Source organism: Cygnus atratus, chromosome 13 (assembly GCF_013377495.2).
Source record: "Cygnus atratus isolate AKBS03 ecotype Queensland, Australia chromosome 13, CAtr_DNAZoo_HiC_assembly, whole genome shotgun sequence".
NCBI lineage: Eukaryota > Metazoa > Chordata > Aves > Anseriformes > Anatidae > Cygnus > Cygnus atratus.
The window spans coordinates 12,461,928-12,484,238 of NC_066374.1; the positions used below are offsets into that span (position 1 = coordinate 12,461,928).

Below are 22,311 nucleotides of genomic sequence, written 5' to 3' on the forward strand. Positions count from 1 at the left end.
CCAACAAAACTAGATCTGAATTCCGAAAATATCAGTTTCACCTTCTTCCAGAGGAATTTTAACAGTACAGACTGGCCAAACTATTCACATAGTCAGTAGTACTTCTATTAACTTTAAGCTTGTCACCTAGTTAAATAAAAAGCCATTGGTGTGACTTCAAAAATGAAATTCCTTATATATGTACATTTCCTCCCCACACCTAGAAATTTCTTTGGAGCAAGATTTTAAATAGCTTGTATGTTATCCACTCAAAGAATGCTGAGCCAGTTACATTGTTAGGTGAAAGCTGATTTTTTATTTTTGAATTTGCAGCCTTTTTTAAAACCACTGCTGAGAGGAAAAATAACTACATCCCTTCATCTGTGTCTGTCTTGCAATAGAAAATGTTACATGTATTGTCTTCCTGTACACAGGAAGAAACTAAAGATTTTAAAAGAGAATAGTACAGGATGGGTAAGTTAACGCACACGAGTTCTCAAACTGAGAACTGAAATTTTACTCCATTCAAGTAAAAACTCAGAAAGTGCAGAAAGAATATTTGCCACATCTCATTACCACAGAAATTCAAATAGTTCAGAATACATTAATTTTTTTAAAAGATTTTATTTAGCTTTCAACTTCAATGACAGAGCTATCACCTTTCACATCCTCACCATTGATTCTCCATGCCCAACACATGAGAGAAATTCACACCTCTGCTTACAACCCTACAGCTACTCACTATGTCCACAGAAAGGAAAAATGTAATCACCAGCTCCCCTCCTCCCCCTCCCAACAGAAGCTGAGCACTGAATTTCTCCCTGCCATGCAAGTTCCTCAGTTCTCTATGGTTTGTGTTGTTTGCCATTGCTGCTGCTCATTTTGCTGCTGCTGTATAATTTTTAAATAAGTGTTCCTTCCAGAGCCAAGCAAGAACCGTGAATTTTGCCATAATTCTTTCAGATACGCAAAAGCAAGTACATGTATTTATGAATAATGATTCATTTCCTACATAACCCACTACATTTCTTTTAATGACCTTCAGTATGAATTTAGGAATACAATTTAAAAGTAGTATGGTTGAGACCCATGTAAAATTGATTAGCATTTCGCAGACAAGTTAAACTACTTCTAATACCGACTGCATAATATAAAGACTCCATATGCTGGTAATATGCCAGTGCACAGAACTCATATGGCACCGTGTGAAGTTTATTTTTTATGTATATATTTCATTATCTGTTAGAAGGCTTTAAAATTTTCAAGGTTCGTAAATGATAGGGCTTCTGTAGGTTACTTATCTAAAGGACTGATTACTGATATAACAGCAAATTAGTGGCACAAAGAGTGCACAACAAAGGGCACAGTCTAAGAAGCCATTGAAGAAACAAACCCATGCATTCCTAGTGGAGAAATGCATGAGCATCTGCGGCATGGAGTGTCAATACACTCGTCAGGTCAGAGGACAGACTTTAGCAAACTTATCATTTTTATAGAAGGTAAGGTGTTTGCAAATGATGCTCAGAAATTATAAGTCAAGAAGATGCTGTGATTTAGCCTGAGCTAGAGTAATTGCAGGCCATGCAAGCTTCCTCTAGCACAGTAGAGAATGAAAATTAAACCCATAACAAAACAGAACTGCTGAAAAACATAAGACAATTAAACAAACGTGGAGCAAGTGGCTAAACTCTAGCCTGGGAGCATTAATTAAGGATGCAGTTCCACATCACACTTAGTCTGACCTAGCTAGTAGTCACCTAACTTGTGCCCAATTTAACAAGCCAACTAGCTGCACAATTCAACAGAAAACCACTGTCCAAGGGAAAACCACTGTCCGTTATAAATAACTGTTTTCTATGAGATGAGCAAGATAATCCCACTCACCTGGTGCCAGTTGCACCTTCCCAGGCATGCACTCAGCAGCTGTATCAGAAGCAGATGAAGAAAGCAGTATTGTCACTTTTGGCAGCAGCTGATTCAATTTGACATTGAACTATACCCTTACACATAAAATGGTTTTAATCTCTGTATAAGAGATAATATGTAAGAGACTTTCATTCTAAATATAGAGAGATCTATGTCTATAAAGGCATTTTTATCTTAAGATAAGATGTAGAATAGTTTCATGCAGGAAGTTTTCAAAACGTTTTCTTTTTTAAACAACGGGTAACAGTTCCATCACCTGGAAGTGGCATTAACATTATAAAACATCCCCTGATAATCAATAATTAACAAGTAGAATCATCACTATTTTCTATCTACAAACTGGAATTATACACACAAATATTTTCAAAGAAAAAATTAAGTCCATACACAATAGAAACCGCTATTCTTACCCTACAGAACATACAACATAAGTTACCAATTTATTGCAGTCAATCAAGGTACTGCATTTTGAAAAAAAACAGTGTCAGAAAGGAAGCAATTATTTGTCAACTGCTGAAATACAACACTAGGTAACAGAACAGGTATTATACTAACAGAAATTTACTAATTGCACTCAGTGAAAAAGTTTTACCCACCAAAAGTGATGCTATCATGCTAGTTAACTTCAATTACATAACGTCCTTTGTCAGCATACTTTAAAAATGTTTTTAATAATTATTATTCAACATATTTCAACACTATATAACAAAAATCAAGCTTCAGCAAGCTTTCACAAGCTTAGAAGTCTTCAGTGCTATTTATATATAAAAAACAAGCTTCATTAGTATAGCTGTTCACTCATGTAACAAGAAAAAATAGTTCTCTGAAGAATACAGAATCATTAATACACTGCTTATAAATTGCATTCAGGTAAAACATCTGCAGTTTAAAATAGCACCAAAGAGGCAGCAGGAAAGTACTATGGCATATTGGAAGCTATATCAGGAGCATATCAGGAGCTTCAGCAATTAGAGTAATCCAACACCAGGGAATCAACTTCTCTCCTGTTAGGATGAGCTGTAACAAGACAGCTCTGCATGCAGCAATCCCCAACCAGGACCAAAGGAAAAGGGGACAAGGAAGAGGCTGCAGATGACGCACAGCGGTGACAAGGAGTTGTGCCAGCACACGGAGGGGGCAAGGAGACAGCTGGCACCAGTGTCCAAAAAACACAGGAAAGCACTGGTAAGACATGCCAGCTCCATGCCAGAGCTGACAGGTTAATAACTCCCCTGGGCCCCCAGGGACTTTGTCAATTCAGCAGCAGCGCTGCTCTCTCCTGCCCTTGGCCCAAACACCTGCACCATCTCTTCACCCACAGCAGCAGCTCCGAGCATCATTTGGCATTACACACAGTGCCTGGACGCTCAGGCAATGACACCTGCCTAAAATGCTGTTCTCCTCCTACTGCCATCACTACAGCCACAACTGGGAGCAGGTCCCTACTGCTGACAATGTCCACATCCATGTTTGTGGATGTCCAGACTACACAAAAAGCATCTTCCATGCCACCCCTCTGGTAGGGGCAGTGTGGGCTACTGCCCTCATGATTACAATCACTGTTAAAAACCTGCCTCTAGTTCTCTCTCAAAAGGCCTGAAAGCATGGTGTTAGTGACTCTTAGCCTACCAGGACTGTTTCTGTTTGTCAGGAGCTCCATTCTGGAGAGCGTATGCCACAGCCTTACAGTTACCAATTAAATCCTGTTCTGGAAGGGTAAATCAAAGGCTAGTTTCACAACAGACTAAAACCAAGTGATTATAACAGGAGTTGAAATCCTGGGAAGCTTCCTAGTAAAATAATGCACACTTCAGTGGTCTGAAATCTAGTCCTCAAAAAAATTATTTTCAAGTAGCCAGTATAAATTAGCTGACAGTAAAAACAAAAAAGCTGAGAACATTAAAACTTGCTTTCCCCTTTTCTGCTGTAAAACATTTCGGTACTCCTCTGTTACATTATACACAAGAGTATCAGAGCCACCTGCTTCACTGAGAAATTAAGTCCTTGGTATTTCATTAAGCTAGCACTCAAGTACCCACGTGATGAGCCACCTTGGAATCACTCTCCACTAAACTGAGCCTTCCCACCTGTTGTTACTTTACTCAGCCACATCCTTTACCTGCAGGCTTCATCTAAACCACATCCTTGAAAAAATTATCTACATATGCAAATAAAGGCCTGGGAAAAACACTTTTGGCCATGTTAGTCAGCATGATTTCAAACAGCAATCACCATCAGGAAGCTTATTAATTCTGGAGTGCTGTTAATGGGTAAAGCTGGAAGCTAAGAGAACACCAGGCTGCAGATCAACTTAAAGACGTTACTTTTCCTTTGCTTTTAACAGCTGTTTTGAGCATACCTCAGAAAGACAACACAGCCATTGAACTGATACAATTCAGGAAACACTAGGTCATAAGGCTATCTAGAACACAATAGAGCACACCCACCACACGCTGGCTTATCATAAGCCAAACAAATGACATGAGAATTGAATAAGATGCGCTTCACATAACAGCAATTTAGCTTAGCAGAGATATTTTTCTAACACTACAGAATTAACGTCAGAGACTAGGTTTGGATTTCTAATGGTACTTGTCTTAGAAACAGACTTTAAGAATCTCCCAAACACAAGGACCTTGAGCACCAGTACAACAGTCAAGATTTTGATGCCAATAAACACCTCAAAAGAAGAGCGAGAGGACAAACCACACCATTTCTAGGTAATTGATTGCAGGGGGGTGGAGGGAAGAACAACACAACCAAGACTATTTGAGATATCCTAGGTAAGAGAATCATATCCACCCTTAAAATTCCTCTTAACTACATGCAGGGTTATTCTGATATTACATAAATTTGTTCACAACTCCACAGGTAACGATGAGGTTGTGATCACAGAAAACATCAGTGAACATTCTTGTGCACATGTTTACCTTTCAGACAGTGAGGCTTGCTAAATAGAACAGTTAAAAATAAGTGAACATTTTATCTCAGAGCAACATAACTTTAATTCAGTCTATCTGTGACTACAAAAACCAAAGCTTTCGCCACATTCTAGTAAGCTTTCAAACCTATCTTCTATTTTATAAATCTAAAAATGCATACATTTGTCCTTTTCAACTAAGCTGGACAAACTTATGAAAAAGCTGACAGCCATCAGTTTTAACAATACCTCCTTGTTTTGCACACACAACTTCGCACATACAAGGAACTGAACAGCTTCCTCTGTCATTATCAATTGTTCTGATAAATGACCTAATGCTACGTAATTTGATCCATTATTATAATGTAACAATTACAGCATTCTTATTGAGGGAGATTTCCAAGATTTAAGGTATTAACATTGCCTAACACTGCAAATATATTCACCAGCTTTTGAAAGCCTTATGTAAAAATTGCTCTCGTGAAAGGATTAAACATAACATGGTCAGAGAGTTCTACAAATGAAAACGAAGTATTCTGCATTTGAACATTTGTATGTTAAGCATTTAAACTGCTGTGAAGAGTTTAAGACATCAAGAGTTTTGACATCAAGAGCTGTTCATTTCCGATTGATTGTATCTATCCAATTCATGATATTCAACAATACAAAAGCCTTCTAATTTCTGTCCCAGTAAAGGTTGACAAATAGTGTCAACAGCACCAAGCTCAGTTGAAATTTACACTTCACAAGCATGCTACTCACCCACACAGTCTCTCATAAATCATCTATTTTGTGCCGGGGAAAACTCAGCAGAATAATTTTTCAATGCATCAATTTAAGGATGCCTATTACAACATCTGGAAAAGACTACGTAAAGAATACAGATACATAAATATTTACCTACATATCCTTCAAACTGGAAAGTTTCAGACTACCAACACTAGAAAAATATCTGAATATTTTCATCAACACTCAAGATTATCTCTAAAGGTGCTTACTTTCTCGGATACATAAGCCATTTATTCAACATCTAACAAATGCTTCATATAAGGAAAACGCCACACAGAAGTCAGATATGAAAGGTCAGACCAAAGACCTGTTTAAACAAGCTTCCTGTCCAACATCAGACAATTCATGAGCAGCAAAAGTAACAACTAACATGACTGCATTCTAACAGCTTTCATCAGCCAGCGGTTTAGGGCCTTTATCACATAAACCGCATCCAGAACATAGTTTTTAAGCGCTCCACGATTCACTATTTTCCTCCACTAATTTGTCTAGTCACATTTCAAGCTGCTGTGTGTCCAAGATATCACGTGACAATGGAGTCTCAAGATAATTATATACTAGATTAAAATGGAGTCTCACAACACAGTTACATATTACAGGAAAGCATCCTTCGGCTACCAACTCTAACTTCATGGCACTCCTACTGGCTGCAGTGACTTGCTAGCACTGCTTCCCAAAGCCCTCCCCTAACAAGCCATACCTCTGATTTACTGTACTACCTCTTCACTACATGAAAAGCTGGGAGCACACCCACCCTAACATAACTAGACAACGCATTGTGCAGTTTAATTGAACAGGAACAGTTTCACTGGGGTTTAGCCATTTAAATAAGATTAGTTGCACACACAAAGCATCTCAATTTTCTTACTGTTCATGGCAGGATCCCAGGGCTACGTTTCGCCATTCCCAAGTAGTCCAGGTCAATTTTGACATCTAGAACAAGGTTCAGGAAGAGAAAAAAGAATGTCACACACCTTTGCACACTATTATTCATTGTAGATGTTATTTTAAAGAACTGCAGGGTACATCATCTCCCACAGAGTTAACTATTGGTTTATGCAGCTCTTTGAGCTCTGTCTCCACTGTGAGTGGAAAATTGGATAACCCCATTTCTTGCCTGTCGGGAAAGTTCATAAAACTCACTACTGTCATGTCCTGCTCTTCTTCCATGTATACACAGTATTTCATACACAATTCTGCAAGACCACAGCTGCAAATAAAAATCATTTTCAATAGTAGCATTGAAGAAAAAGGTGGCAGAGACAGTTTTTGCTTTTAAGTTAGTCAGTCTTTCTGTGTATCTCAGAAGAAGAACCACCATTTTACATAAATCACTAAATGCACAGAAGCCCCAGAAGACCTAACAGAAGTAATACCTTGCAACACGTCACTAAACCAAGCATGCTTTTTATAAATTCAACTCATGGTTGCTATTACAGCAGGAAACTATCTGGCCGGGCTTGCAAAAAAAGTACAGGTTACAACAGAGCTGTAACAGTACAAAGTTACAGCGAAAGGTTTCACAGCCATTTGAAAGTCATTTTTCTGTATGGAATGACCAACTGGAGAACACAGGCTGACAGGAGATTCTGCTTTTCTTTGTAACACTGAAGAGATAGTGGACTCAATTGAAAAGGAAAAACAGCCAGTCACCCCAAAATGCAAAGGACAATTAGCAGTATTGTCATTTACAATGGCAGCAATTTTTTTTTTGTTCATTCTAATGCAGAGTGAAGAAACACTGGTAACAATGCTGCCTGCTTTTGCTTTCTCTGATTCTTCTCTTTGAAGATCAAAATAATTAGAGCATTACATCTGGCATCTTGTATTCTCACATTCAGCCAGAATCAATAACTTGAGTCACACCTACAATGCAATGAAAGCATAAAAACATTTTTTCAATTACAAGCCCTTCTCAACCTGAAGCAAAGCTACTCATCTAGTTAAAACAATACTAACAAAAAAATGACATAGGAAACTACTCGTTAAATAGTAGTAACAGAAAAGAAACAAAACAGTTAAGACTGAATGTCCTGTACCAAAACAAAGGAGTTACCTGAAGATTAAATAAACTATTGCAGTCTTATTTCATGACGCTTTCTTCGTTTTGGTATCCCTCCTTAAAATGCATTAGTTTGGTTTTTACAGATGCACATTTACGCATGGCAGCCATCAGAAAGACCCATGTTCCAGAACTGAAGGAATATTAATGTGATGAATTGTGTGTGTCATCCCTGACACAAAGCACTATACACGGTTTGTTTTGGTGAAGAAAAGCAGAAAGATAAGAAATTAGAAAGTAGTTTCTGCTGGCAAGAAGCCCCCTAAGAACTAGGCATAAGAACCAGGCTTCCCACCATCCTGTCTGAGCTTTTCACATAAACCTGCATCTATGCAAAGCGGTGTCAGGCTACTCCAGCAACACATACAAGCATTACAGTGGAGGTCTTTATGAAGGGTCCTCAGTAAAGAAAAACTAGAACAACGTCAGACTTGTTAGACACATCTGGGATGGCACTGAAACAATAAAGTCAATACAAAGACAGCGTTTTTCCTCCAGCCCACTCATTTTTTCCTCCTCCTATTTCTTTTTTCCACCATTATTTATTCTTGACTCCATGTTCAGGAGCATAGTGTTGCCATGCAACCTCTTCTTTTGCAGTCTCATTTTCTGGGCCAACTCCCTCCTACCATTAATTGTACTAATGAATAAACAATCTAAACTACTAAAGGCAGCTGATTATAACCATAGTATGGACTCTTCTGTGTGCACATAGGGAAGATAGGACATGGCTGCACAGCAACCCTGCACCATGTCCCACAGCACCCACAAGCCTGACAGCACAGTAAGAAGCTTGCTAGTGCTACAGACTGTTTAAGTTTTTACCCCACACCAGCAAATCATTATAGCCTAACCAGATGCTCTCTACAAGGACTCTGAAGGGGTTTGTAGGATTATTTGCTGTGGAAGAGCCACATTTATGCCTGTGGAGCATCCTTTTAGCTTGTGAACCTCTGCCCTGGATTTGGATCTCCTTCTAGATACACTTGTGCCCTAGAAGAGCTCATCACCCTCAGCTGCTGGTCACTGCTGTCTGCCAGAAGGCTACCAGCTGAGCTTCTCTTAAGTACTTTCTAACCTATTTACTTAGGATCAACAGATAAAAGACTGATTATTTGGGCTGTTCAAACCATCCCAGCTTATTCTGGCTGTCATTCTGCAGAAGAGCTCACAATTGTCTCAACTGCCAGAGGTAAGGTTAACAGCCCCCTAAATGAAATATGTAACTTTTCTAAACCTGGGAATGATGTCTAAACCCAGAGAAAATATCTCTACCCACATCCCAAAAGAAACTAGGTCTCTTGTCTCACTTATCATCATCCAAAGAATTAATTTTTAAAAAAAAAAGGCAAGTCTTGCTTATGTATTTGCTCAGCCCCTTCCAGGGAAGCAATTTCACCTAGCTCCCAGAGAAACTAACTTGCAGAGCTCCACATGCAGGGACAGCCACGTGAGCTACATGTTAACACTACATGCAAGCCTCTGTCCTTGAAAGAAGATGAGATGCTGGTAAGACCCATCAAGTCGAGTTAAGCCTACAAGTTTTGAAGCACAAAAATGACACCACTATATTCTAAAGTTAGACTGCATGCTTAGCAAGATACTGCCTACGATGCTAACTGCCTTGTTATTCCCCTGTGTCCACCCCACCCACAAACCTCACAAAAATAACAGGTGAAAGAAAGACTACAGTAATCATAGTAAGATTTAGGAACAGAAACTGCCTTTTTGTTCTGCATATGTGAAGCGCAGAATTCAAGGTCCTGAACCATCACTGTGACTCTTAATCAGTAACATTTTTACAAGAAAAAAAAATTAGAGGATAGTAACACCCTAAGCTAGATGTACTCATTAAAAAAACACAGTTTTTCATTACTGATCAAAATATTTATAGAAAAAGACAAGTATTAAAGCCTTAAATTTAGCATCAACCAAAAATAGCAAGCTTCCTAGAAGTCCATGCTATTAGACACACAGGTCAGCAAGAGCATTTTATTAATAAAAAAGCAAGGAATTATGACAAAAAAAACTTCAGGGCCATTGTCTTCTTGTAAAAAGGAGACACTAGGGAAGTTTTACCACAGTCAGTTTAAAGATTCACTGCAAACTCCTCCATGTATTCAGCCTTACATTAAGAAAAGTTAAGCCATTCCTGAAAAAAAAAATTAGCCTACTTGCAAAGATTTAAGCCAGAGTTTCTCATAGAAAGTGATATCACTAACATCACTAAGATCACTGGTTGAGTTGATGACACTTTTCCACCACCTCCAAGATATCAGCTATCACAATTATTTCATTACTGCTCTCCTTTAAATAATAAAACTCCCGGTTTGGACATGAAGGACAAAATTTTCAGACACAAGGGAAAACATGGTACCAAGAGCCACCTGAATTACGTAACACCCCATACTAACCCTTCTGTCATTGGAGGTGCCAGTGCTTTATACTGCCCATATCTAATTAAAAAGAGTCAGTGAACACTTCACTTTTACCTTTACTCCTCCATGACAAGTGTGAGTAGCCACAAGAGACTGGTCTGATTTGCATAGCCACTGAGAAAGCAAATGTAAGGCAACTGGAGCAGTCTAGTAAATCGAATTCAATATTGCGCAGTTGTCTAGATTTAGCCTTCAATTCTTTTGTAGCTCAAGTATTTAATCCAAAATTCATTGTCTGAAGGCATAAACTTGCAAGTCTTAGTTTATACAAAATCTCTCTCATGGGACACATGCCCTGATGGAAATACTTCAGTTTCATTTAGTGCCATATAAAACCAAGTTTAGAATATTGGACACAAAAGTCCAGCTTGAATTTCTAGATTTAACATCATTTTAGATTTTTACATGACTGGTTAATTACAAATTCAACAGCAAAGAGAACAAAACTGGTTACATGCTGTTCTTGTTAAAAGCTTTCAATATAAACGGGTAATAGCATTGGTAGTAAGCAACAGCAGTACAACTACATATCCATTTTGTAACTTCTAGTTGCTACCACGTAAAAAGTTATTAACAAGTAATGAGCTGAAAGATGACTGGGGTGGAAACATGGGGGAAATAAACTATTAATATGTCTTCTACAACTCTGGCACCCACGGTAGATAATCAACTTCTAAAAAAAACACACACACAATATGTAGCGTAGGATTCTAAGCGCGTAGGATTCTAGCGCCACTCGTGGCTTTCTTTAAATAACGGACGTGCTACTCACTTCCTCTGTTCTATTCAAAATCTGTGGGCAGCCATAAACTTGCCCAGAACCATGCCTGTTTCGTAATAGCGAAGCTATTTGAAAGCCAGGTGCTGAGAAGCCAGAGTTGACAAGGCATACGAGCAACGCATCTCCTCCTCGCGAGCAGGATGCAGGCCAGCGCTCTGATTCCTCCCAGACAACAGCTTTCCCTCTCCCTTCTTTCAGTGCAGAATTCGCGCCTTCATGTAAACTCAAGCTTCCAGTAAAATATTTACACGGATCATACAGCTCCCATGCAAGTAGAAAGCTAGCTTCAGAAGAGCAGCTCGAGGAACACCTCTTCAAAGGCACCTGCAGATGCGACCAGTTGGAGGTGCGAGCGCTGCCGCAGTCCCGCCAGGCTGTCTGCTGCTGCATCCCTCCAGCCCCAGCACGCGCTGGGAGCAGTCCGGCCTCCCCTCCGCTCACCTCCAGCCACATCATTCCTGCTCTACTTGTGGGAGCAATGGCAAGGTGTAGCCACAGGGCGAGTTAAACCGATAAAAAACTTACTGAGTTAGCTTCCCATGAGATAAGCAGCATGAAAGTAATCATCCCACAAACACGCAAGCATTAGCTCTGCGAGGAGGTGCAGCAGCAGTTGGCAGCAGAGGCCAGGGGCAGGAGGCAGGATCACACAAAATAGCGTCTGGTAAAGTACCTGCAGCACCAAACTGTCTCCGAAGTGTCTAGCGCCAGATTTTAGCCCTAAGAGCATGTATCTTCGGGTAATTTTTCAATCCTTAACAGATTCATGAATAAGTCTTAAAATTTTAAATTAACAACAGAAGTGAAAATTTGGCACTTGCGTCTTATAGAATTACGTAAATATACAGAATACATTACTACATACAACAAATAGAGCTTCAACTTTAGAAAGCTGGGTTTTGTGCCAATACAGTAAAAACCTGCTGGATATTTCAGATCATTTTAACATACTTCTGAATATTTCACATTAGTATTACCAGATAAGGTCACTTCTTCAAAAGAATCAACGTTTCCATGATGCTAATGAAATGCACATGGAACACACTCAACTTGGAAACAGAACAGACCACTTACACGAAGATCCTAGAGAACAATCACGAAAATTGAACTGGATCAAAATGCATGTGTTTATCCTTGCTTTCCTGAACCTACAGGATTCACTTCTAAGAATTAACCACTATAAACCTCAAAAATTCTGTTTTTTATTCCCGTGATATGAAACCTAACCTTCCTTGTAACAACAGTTTGCACTTGTCCAGATGGAGGTGTAATCAAGCTTGTTTACAATGTACCATGGTTTTCATTTGTCATCTTGCTAAGTCCTGGTCTGCAATTTCAGAGTGATACAGACTGATAATATTGGCCTTTTCAGTTCATTTTCCTCACCAAGAACAAAGTACCAAAATTCTTCCCTTGCTTCAAGACAGATGGAAATTTACATTCACAAAGAGGCTAACAGATTATGATGCTGAGCAATGCAGTAACTTAAAACATTTACTTTTAAACCCTCAGAGACAGGTACTCAAATCTTCCCACCCCTGGTTTTAACCATGAGAGCTGTGCAACACATTCCCATACACTTTGTGCTGACAACTGTTCCATAAGCAAGGTGGAGCATAGAAAGAAGGCCTCTATCCTAAAGCAGCTTACAACTTCCACCTTCAAGCAAATTAAGAGATGTCCAAGAGACAGGACATACAGGCACATACAGCAGTAGGAGCCAAACAAAGGTGTCTGACACCTTTAGTGCTGCTGCTTTGACTGCTGACAGCCAGTTCCGCTTCTGGTCCCATCCACACCTGCATGAAAAGACATGGGCAGTTTTGTCTTGTCTATAGCCTTCCATGTGCATCATCATGTCTGGGCACCTCTCCGGAACAAGGCCCTTCAGAGAGGAATGGCAAAATACATAACCTGTAAATCAAGCAAGCATAGAGTACCTGATGAGACTGATACTCTTTAACATGGAAATGGAAAAAGATATTAACTATCCACAAACTTTAAGCGACTACGAGATGGGGCAAAATCTGAGAATTTCTTCGACATCAAAACTTCTGCTTACTATCTATTTTCATTTCTACTTTCACCTGTACATAAGCATTCTCACACTATAAATATTTCCTATTAAAACAACCAAGCAAAAAAGCTTTAGAAATGGGCAATGAACTGATTGGCACTGCCAACAAATCTCACATTTTTCACATCTATAGAATACACCACCAAACAGCTGCATTAATCACAAAGAAAAACTTACAACAAAAGCCCCAAGAAATCATATGACCAGCGTCATTTGTATTTACAACAAAGCACTGTTTCCACAAAATGAAACAAAAAGAATTATTTCCTGCAGCAAGTTTAAAGCAAAAACATTGACTAACACCAAAAATCCATAGCTACTGCATTCTCCAAGAAAAATTAATACGTCAGATTCACTTAAAAAATAGCTTCTCAAAATAGGCATCAAATTCTTTATAGTACACTGACCATGGGAAATTTTTCAAGTTTTCTTTGGATTAATCTTTGGAAACACATAAGCCAATTAAAGTTGTATGCAAATTTTGTCCCAGTTTGCAAGCTCTTCTTGAGTTCACACAGATCCCTTCCTACCTCACAATCCAAAAGGTATCTTCAAGAATCTACTTCTGAAACATTCCTGTCACCAATATCAAGTCACACATTGCAAATCCCTGTAACACACATCTTAAGGCACCCACAGCTTAGTTCACTTGTCATTCCCTTCTGACACAGGATACAGGCAATCTTCATTATGCAGCATAGGTGCGCTTTCACCCTAAAACAGCTACTACTGCGTAGAACCCTTGTAGACAAAACATAAATATGCTTTATGTAAATAATTCAGATGAAAACAGCAAGTCTACAAAGTAGCTCTTATCCTGAGTATCTATTGAAAGGATGCCTTTTTCCTCTAGAGACTGCTATCTAACCTTTCTTTATTACCCCCTAGTTTTTCAAAGACACTTTGCTTAAAGATAGCAAATATAATACGAAAAAATTCTTACACACTAACTTTCTGAAGATTTCCATAAAGCGCTGATCTCCCAATTTTAAGAATTCTATTACATCACAAACAGCTGAAAGAAAACCACACAAATGTTTTCATGCAGTATTCTGACAGTGTGATACAGCTGTGAGAATTTTAAAAAAGCTCAGAGCAGATAACCTTGAAAGAAAAGCAGAACATATGTTGCCCCATCTATTTAAGCTCTTACCTACCTCCCACTCACACTGACACCCATAAACACTGTGCCAGATTTGTGATAAAGACATCTACCCATGCGAACCTAGCCTGGGGCCATCTAAGTCAACTTTCATAAGCTATTAAGAGTCATTAGAAAGTTTTCTACTATTGATACAGTGCAACAGACAAACACTGAAACCTTTCTCTCTGAGGCAGCTAGCATTTAACAAACAGTTCCATTTGTTGAATCTTGCCACGCTACAGTTTCTCAGAAAGTTTTGCCAGCATATCAACTAAAAGAGTAAAGAAAAAAAATGTACTAAGCATCACAGCTACTTCAGCACTATAACAGCAACAAAAAAGAGCATTTTTGACAACTTTATGGTGTTCGTGGAGGTGATATAGTACTGCTAGTAGAAACTTCTAGCAGAACACACTGTGAATTCATGTGGAGTCTCTACCAACATGTTTCTTTGTAGTGTAAACTAGTTACCCCTTTCTAATAGCTGGACCACACTAAGAACATACAGCCCCTGAGGTAACACTGTTGGAACTTTTCACTTCTGAAAACAGAGGTTATGCCTTTATATCCAGGCATCCTGGGCTTGCTCTCCACTGTCAAAGAAATATATACAAATGTATTATATTGACATACACTGAATGTGAGATAGTTTGGTATAGGTTTTTTGTTTCTTTTTAAAAGAATGCCAGCATTTTTATCAGCTTGATGCAAAACAGAAGAAAAAAAAACATATTTAAGGTTACCACAGCTCAGAGGAAAAAAGCAAGGTTTTACTGTGTGCCCAATCCCACCATGCATCTAGCCAGCTCACATGCCAGTACATGAGCCCTTTCTGCAGCAGCTACATTTCACTTCCCCTCTGAGTCCCCTTAGAGCTTAAAGAAGGATTCATCATCAGCCTCTTACACACTGCCTTCTATAGCAGTATCAGCTGGACATACTCCCTCCCTGCTTCGCCCCACTCAGCCCTGTGTTAAGTAAGCCTCACAGGCTGTTTGAGATAAGCCCAGTGCTCATCTTCTCCCCAAGGCCACGCTGTCCCATCATTTGTGGGACCGCGCTGCAAACTGAATCAGCGAGTCTCTTCACAATCCTTGTTTTCTAGCCAGTTCGCTGATCTAAGTTTGCTGATCTGCTTCATGCCTGGGAATCACCAAAAGCTGTGCCAGTGTGACCACAAGCAGCAAAATTCCTCAAGACACCATTACTGCTACAGACTAGGTACGGCTGAACCATGGCCTCAGATGACTTGGAGTTTACCAAACCTTTTGCAGAACTGCAGAAGGAACACAAAAATAATAAAAAAAAAACGTTGGCTTGGGCAAAGCCGCTCTAATTCATTTTTGACACCTGGTGTTGAGCCAGTGCTCACAAGAAACAGTCTTGCTTCTTTGAAGCAGAGCAGCATGCTAATTTGTGCTGGCAGCTCACTGCAATTTTTTGAACTTCAGAAGTGAAGGAAAATGTTTAGAAGCACGATTTTGAAAATCACAGAATCAAAGAGATCAGAAGTGCATTCAGGACATCATTTAGTCCTAGTTACTATCCAAACTTTTCACTATCACCACTCTGCAGTGTATTAAGTGGGACTGCAGAACAGGCTTTACCATGAAATCAGAGAAGTGGGGAGAGCGCCCTGAAGGTTCTTCATTAGCATTATCTCTGTGTGTAGCTCACTGGGGAAAGAATAAGGAAGACTCTTCCATGGCATCCTATTCAAATTCATGAGCCATATTTAAATGGGTAAGGAGATATTTCTGATGAGCACTTCACAGCAAGTCCAAGTCAGCATCAGTTTCATTAACGCTCAGAACAGCCAAGCTCGAGAGACCTTTGCCATCCAAAGCTGACGTGCACCTTGCATCTCCTGAATTACACAAAGAAGTCAAGAGTCCACGGGCTCTCAAGTTAATATCCCTCTTTTCTCATGAAGACAAAAAGTCCTGAACAGGACCTAATAAAAGCAGCGCTCGGCCTAAATTTTACGTGAGTAGGGTGAAGAGAAGTCCAGCAACTTAATTACAACCTACAGTTAGTTACGTCCCCATCCCCAATGGCTGCACCCTGGAAACAACCCCTAAGACTCCTTCCTGCACCCAGAGCTCAGCCGCCCTATTTAGCGCCCACAACACCCCCCCACCCCCGACGAGCAGAAGAGCCGGGGAGGGGGGAGGAAGCCAACGACCACCGGGGCCGCAGAAGAGCACCGGGAAAGGCGAGCCCAAGGCGCTTTGAGCCCTCGGAGGCGCACGGAGCGCCCGAGTCCCGTCCCGGAGCCAAGCGCCGGCGGCGCTGAGGGCAGTGCCAGCGGGGGCAGCCCCGCTCTGCCCCCTCCGCGCCCCCCCCAACCCCAGGCCCCCGCCACTCGCACTCGGGGCAGCCCCGGGCGCACCGAGCCCCCCCCCCCCGACGCCTCGCAGGGGCTCCCGATCGCCGAGGGGGCGCCCCCCATTCCCTCCTGAGCACACCGGCAGCCCCCCCCTTAGGGCACACGAGCGACCCCCGCAAAAGGGTCGCCGTCGGCTTGCGCGCAGCAAGCCCCCCCCCCCCTTCCCCCCGCCGCAAACCGGGCGCCCTCCCCGCAGCCCGCGGCTGCGAGCGGCGCTCCCCTCCCCGCGTCCTCGGGGCGCAGCGGGCAAAGCCCTCCCCGCCGCCGCCGCCGCCGCCCCGGCCCCGCGGGACAAGCGGGGAGCGCCCCCCCCACCCTCACCTGCGAGCCGCGGCCGCCCACCCGGCCCCGGCCGCGGGCCCCGCACCGGAGCGCTCCCAAAGTCCCGAGCGCGGCCCGGGAGCGCGGCCCCGCTCCCCGCGCCCGCCCGCCGCCGCCTGGCCCCGCCTCCCGGCACCGCACGTCACCGCCCGCGCCAACATGGCGGGGCACCGCGCAGGCGCCTGAGGCAGCGGGGCGAGGGGGGAAGGAGCGGCAGGCGGGGCGAGGGGAGGGGAGGGGAGGGAAAGGGAAGGGAAGGGCGATAAAGAGGGGGTGGTTTGGGAGGAGGCGTGGCTGTGGGTGCCGTAGGGTGCCATAGGGTGCCATAGGGTGCCATAGGGTGCCAGGAGCTGGCAGGGGGTGAAGCGGGCTCGGTGCTGGTCCCACACAGCTGTGTGTTGTCCTGGAGCAGGCCCGTGTAAAAGTTCCCCCGAATCAATTAAAAATCCTTCTTAATAAGAGTTATTGTGCCTAAAAGTTACACTGCGAAGCTCAGCGAATACAAGCAGTGGGTGTACAAAAATAGCTTCCAGTTGGGATTAATTTGGGATCAGCTTTACTAGCAAGTGAAAGGACAGTCCCAAGCTGCTCTCCGGACTGTAGCATTCAGTGCTGGAAAGCTCGGAATTGCTTCACCTGCTATTGTAGCACTGCAGTATGGTGAAGTTTCCTCACATCACAATTCTCTCTTTCATGTGGCCCTCATTTGAGGACTGCCGTTCTGCTGCTGTTCTGCCTGTATTGTTTCCTGTAAACACAGCTTCAATTACTAAACCCCCAACACTCAGCAAATTTTTGACTCTAGGTAATCCTACGGTAATAACACCCTAGTTAAACCCAGTCAACCCTAATGAAGATACAGGAATTTCAGCAATGCAATTGAGGGCAGAACTTGATGCAAAATTAATTATGAAGCCGTAGCATGGCTTCTCATGGCAGCTCTGTAACTTCAGCTTGGTAAATATTTTTGTCTTCAAAGATGTCAGCTTTAACCTTAAAGAAAAGGTTATGCAAAAATTGAGAACATGCCATACCATGTGAGAGTTGCCCATCCCCAATGTTGCTTGCTTTTAAAGCTGTCTTTCATATAGAAATTTTCAAAACTGGTCTGTTAAAGGCAGTCCATCATCTCTGTCAGAGGGAAAGAGTTTCTAGTTAAGTAACTAATGGATTTTGGTATGGATAGTTTCAGGTTCACTTCTGTTCTCCTCACATCATTAACGTCAACTGAGGCAAACTTCAGCACAGAAAACCAACTTATCACTACACTCAGGCTGACAAGAAATTCAGTGTCTCGCCTGCAGAAGAAAACATTTTTTGTGTATATATATTCTGACTTCTGTCCGCGAAAATGACCCCTTGATATGCCAATACCTATCTCTACTTCTCTTCACAAAACTTGGGAAGAGAAGCATCTCTGCTGAGAAAAGACACTGAGATTGTGACATGCAGGAGATCTCACAAATGTTCCCAAATAGAAGAAAAACTCTTGGGACTGCTTACTCACAGTGTTTTACAAATGGCTTGTAATTGTGAGTTCTTCATCTTTTTCCTTACTTATCTCCATTAGAAAGAAAGTGAAATCTACCTTTTAAATAGACTGTAGTTATAAAGCACATACCCTTTAAACACAAAGCTCTTGCAGCTCTTTGTACTCACAAGGCAAGGTAATGTCTCCAGTGCACATTTAACACAGGCTCTTTTCCAAGTTTCAAGCCGATCCCACATTCCTAGCCACACAGAAACTTTCTGACCCTCATTGCTTGCTGACATGGCAGAAGGTGAGATTTTTTTACAGCCCAGGTTCGATCTCATTTCATATTTGAATATACCTTTTTTTCTTTTTTCTTTTTTTTTTTTTTTGCTAAGGACTTGGTAAACAAATCAGGTGTTCCAGTATTCTTCTAGCTGTTCCACCCTGAACACCAGGCAAGTTTTCTGAGGCTTATGCAGGGCCTCACAGCACCAAGGCCCATGAAAATTCCTCTGGAAACCCCCAGGAGATCACAGCACAGCAAGGAAAGCAAAGGGCTGGAAATCTCGGTTCATCTAATCTATGTTTTGTCACTAAGGATTCACACTTTTTGTGAAATGCAGTCTTACTGAAATTACGTGTAGTAGAGCTGCTCAAATGTTATGTTGTTGTTAATAAAATTATTCTAAAACACTTTTCTACAAAGTTTTGATATCTCTGTTATGTATTTCTTTGTGAGAAATTCAACTTAAATTTGCTGCAGAATCTCTCTGTCATCTCAAACTATAAACATGACACAAGACAAATATACAAAATTACTAATATAAAACTACTTGCAAGGTAAGTCCTTCATACATGATTTTACCACCATACTGTAATCACAAATGCTTCCTATTAAAGTCTACATATAGTGTAATTCCTCTCAAAACACCATTCTAAGTACTTATGCCCACAAATCGGACATTTGATAACTGCATTGAGCACAATTTATTGTCACACTATATATTTTCAACATCTAACAGCAGTACAAAGAATGAACAAAATTACCAGTTCAGACAACCACATTTATACTCACTTTACAGCCATTTTGCATTAATATTACAAATTAGACAAAGAGAACAATACCCATTAAGCAAGAGTATTTCTCATTCCAAAATTTTACTTGATTTATCTGAAAAGAAACAATAATTCATAACCAGCACCTGAGCTATAAGCATCTCATTCTGAACATATGCCATAAATCGTAACAAAGTCTATTATAAAGCTGAATGCAGAACTTGGGTGGAAGAGGAACTAAGCTCTATTAAGCTTCAATTGCTTGTGACAAGGTATATTCATTATTTGCAGTTCTGCAGATATTTGCTGGTGAACTTAGCTTGAGCATGTGAGTAGTTCCAGTGGAAGTACCCACACACACGTACTTACAGCAGCCCTTCCCCAGCTGTTCTGACTTGCTTTGACTGCCAAAGAGAACTGTACAATCCAGGCCCCCTTCTACAAGTGGTCCAAGGGCAATGCTTTAGACAGAGGGGCATCCCTCTGCCACTAGATCTTGAAGTGAGCTCGTGCTCCATGAGCCCTGCTTTTGCTTCCCGTTCCCCTCTTGGCATTTTTGTGTGCTGCAGTTTGGAAAACGGTTACTTTCAGGATCAGGTCCGTTATGCCTTCTCTGCAGTGAAAATGTTCTGTTCCAATAGATCTGCATATTCATGTCACAGTAACAGCCTGAAAAAGATAAGAGATGAGGTGCATATATGTCAACCGCTAAACACAGGAAACATTTTCTGTTAAGAAATCATCCCTTTCAAGTATTGGTAAAGCTCTCAACTTTCCCCCTCACCCACAGCTATAGCCATCTTGATTCCATCCATATGCACATCTTTCACCATATTTGCAAAATTCATGGACTGGTCTGGTCCCTACTAATGCACAGCAAATCCTGCTTAGCCATTTTTTCCAAGTCATTTTATTAACCTGGAATAAAAAGTCACATTTATACCTGTTCAGGGGAGCTCTCACAGGCAGACACCACAGTGTCCTGCTCCATCTCCATTTCCAGCAGCAGTAACGAGGCAGCAGACATTTTCCAGGAAGCCCAGCATGAAAGTGCCTCTCCCATTTCCCAGGTATTTCCTGCAAGGAGAGGCTGTGCCCCAATCCAGAAGTGCAAACTGCATACAAGCTTGGTGCCCAAAGTGGAAAAAGGGAAGTGCCAGCCTTCCAGGCTGGTGCTTTAGGGCAGAGAAAGAACTATAAGCTGGGTGGGTGGATGACTTGTATGCAATCTCGTAGACGCCCTCAAAATAAATTACAGTAAAAATATATTAAAGCTTGGTGTAAAAGGTATTTGAAATGTCTTTGAAATTTGTTTGAAATTTCATGTGTGACCACACAAAACTACCAGATGTATCACAGTTTTTCTTTGTCCTTAGAACAGGAAATATCTGCCTGCTCTGTGCTGTCCAATACTAGCATTTTAAATGACAGTTACAATACAGAAAAACTATTCATGTGCAAGCCTTGATTTTCAACTTTTTTCACCATTCACACTCATTTCCGCATGTGCAACAAAGGTAAAACACCAACCTAACAACTGTTTTTTTTTGATACCACGTTTAACATCCTCCCTCTGCTAGCTGTTGGTACAATCTCCCACCACAGAAATGACAAGTATTGGGGCAGCAGAGAATCACACACTGTTTTGACAGTCTGCCCTTCTCTTCCAGGCAAAAATGCAACAGAGCAAGGAACAAATCAGCATAAATATCACTGCTATTCTCAGAGAAACATTTTCAATGTAAATGGAGCATTTCACTAGAGAGAAACAGTCAAAATATTAAAATATGTAGGAAGGGGGAATTATTTTGGCCACCAAGCATTAAAATTCATCGTGTGTGAAAAAAAGCAAAAAACATTCAATATAGAATTGATCAAAACCTTAGGAGTTTGGAAAGATAAATGAATTGTGAAAAGAGTGAAAGGAAGGATGGGAAAATCAGAGGAGACTTCTGCAGGGAGTACAGTCAGTAAATAACGTTCTGGCAGAAAGAAGGACAGCCAGTGCAATCTGAGGTTTAAATGCCTCAGGAATTTTGAGTAGTTGCAAAATTCAACATAGCACCTAGTAAGACAGTATCTGACCTAAATGCACCACTTACATCCTTACATTGTCTGGTGCTAAAGTAACGTCCATAATTTGGGAACATGAAGGACCAAAGTAAAAATAACACTGACGTTTTAATACCATTTTTTAAAGTCAGAAATGATAAGACCGCTGATTGAGCTAGTCTTTACAAGAAATACAGTGGATCTTATTTTTATGTCATATAGGCTTTGTATAAATGAGTAAAGTCAGGATCAGAGAGCCCATTGTTTCTTTTCATCACCATTGCACAGTCTACAAGTTATCATGGTGAACAAACAAAATGTTTTACACTCTTAGTCTTGCAAATTCTTGTAAGATTGCAACATTTACATTTATAATAAGGACTTCCTCATCTTTAGTGTTTTGAAAGACTTCCTTGGACACATAAGCACTGACAAATAACAAGCCTTTATCAACTGCAGTCTTCCAGTCCCTGGCCATAGTCTTCCTTTACTTCTAAGGATTTCTTTCAAAGAAAATATATAACAGTGAAACTTGCTCATTTCCTCCAAAGTTATTTTACAGTTCCTCTTGTTCTTCCTCCAGCTAATCTCAATGAAGCAGAATTTTAGATTTGGAGGAGCAGATATTTTTAAAATAGACTTCTTTATGCTATCAAAATATAAGCATCTGTCAGACGACCAGTGATTGGTCAGCCGAGGTAGGGAGCTTTGCAAAGCTGTAGGCAGTGCCCGAGGACTCAGTCAAGCTGTTTGTTTGGCAATTCAGGTGTTTTTCTACAATAACATTTATTTGTAAGTCATAAAGGCATTTTCTTGTAAATTCTTTCATTGCTGTCTTTGAGATATATTTTTAGAGAGAGTAGAGGGACTACTTAATTTCTGAGTTGTATTGTTTCTCTTAAT

The 22,311-nt window shown here is 41.0% G+C and overlaps 1 protein-coding gene across 11 annotated transcripts in view; it reads right to left on the reverse strand.

The window, feature by feature from the left end:
* Positions 1–16,944, reverse strand: part of KLHL13 (kelch like family member 13) — a 78,239-nt gene extending 61,295 nt beyond the window's left edge. For 3 of the 11 annotated variants that reach the window (XM_035541681.2, XM_035541680.2, XM_035541679.2), the window contains exons 1-3: positions 16,827–16,938; positions 6,483–6,547; positions 1,864–1,902 (exon numbers count right to left, since the gene is read on the reverse strand). Coding sequence is in view for 1 of the 11 variants with exons in the window: in XM_035541690.2 (XP_035397583.1) it covers positions 6,483–6,547 (65 nt within the window). In the remaining 10 variants the exon portion in view is untranslated. Of the gene's footprint in view, positions 1–1,863; positions 1,903–6,482; positions 6,548–16,826 lie in introns of all 11 variants that reach the window. The other 8 variants (XM_035541688.2, XM_050713398.1, XM_050713396.1 and 5 more) reach the window with 6 other exon arrangements.
* Positions 16,945–22,311: the final 5,367 nt, after the last annotated feature.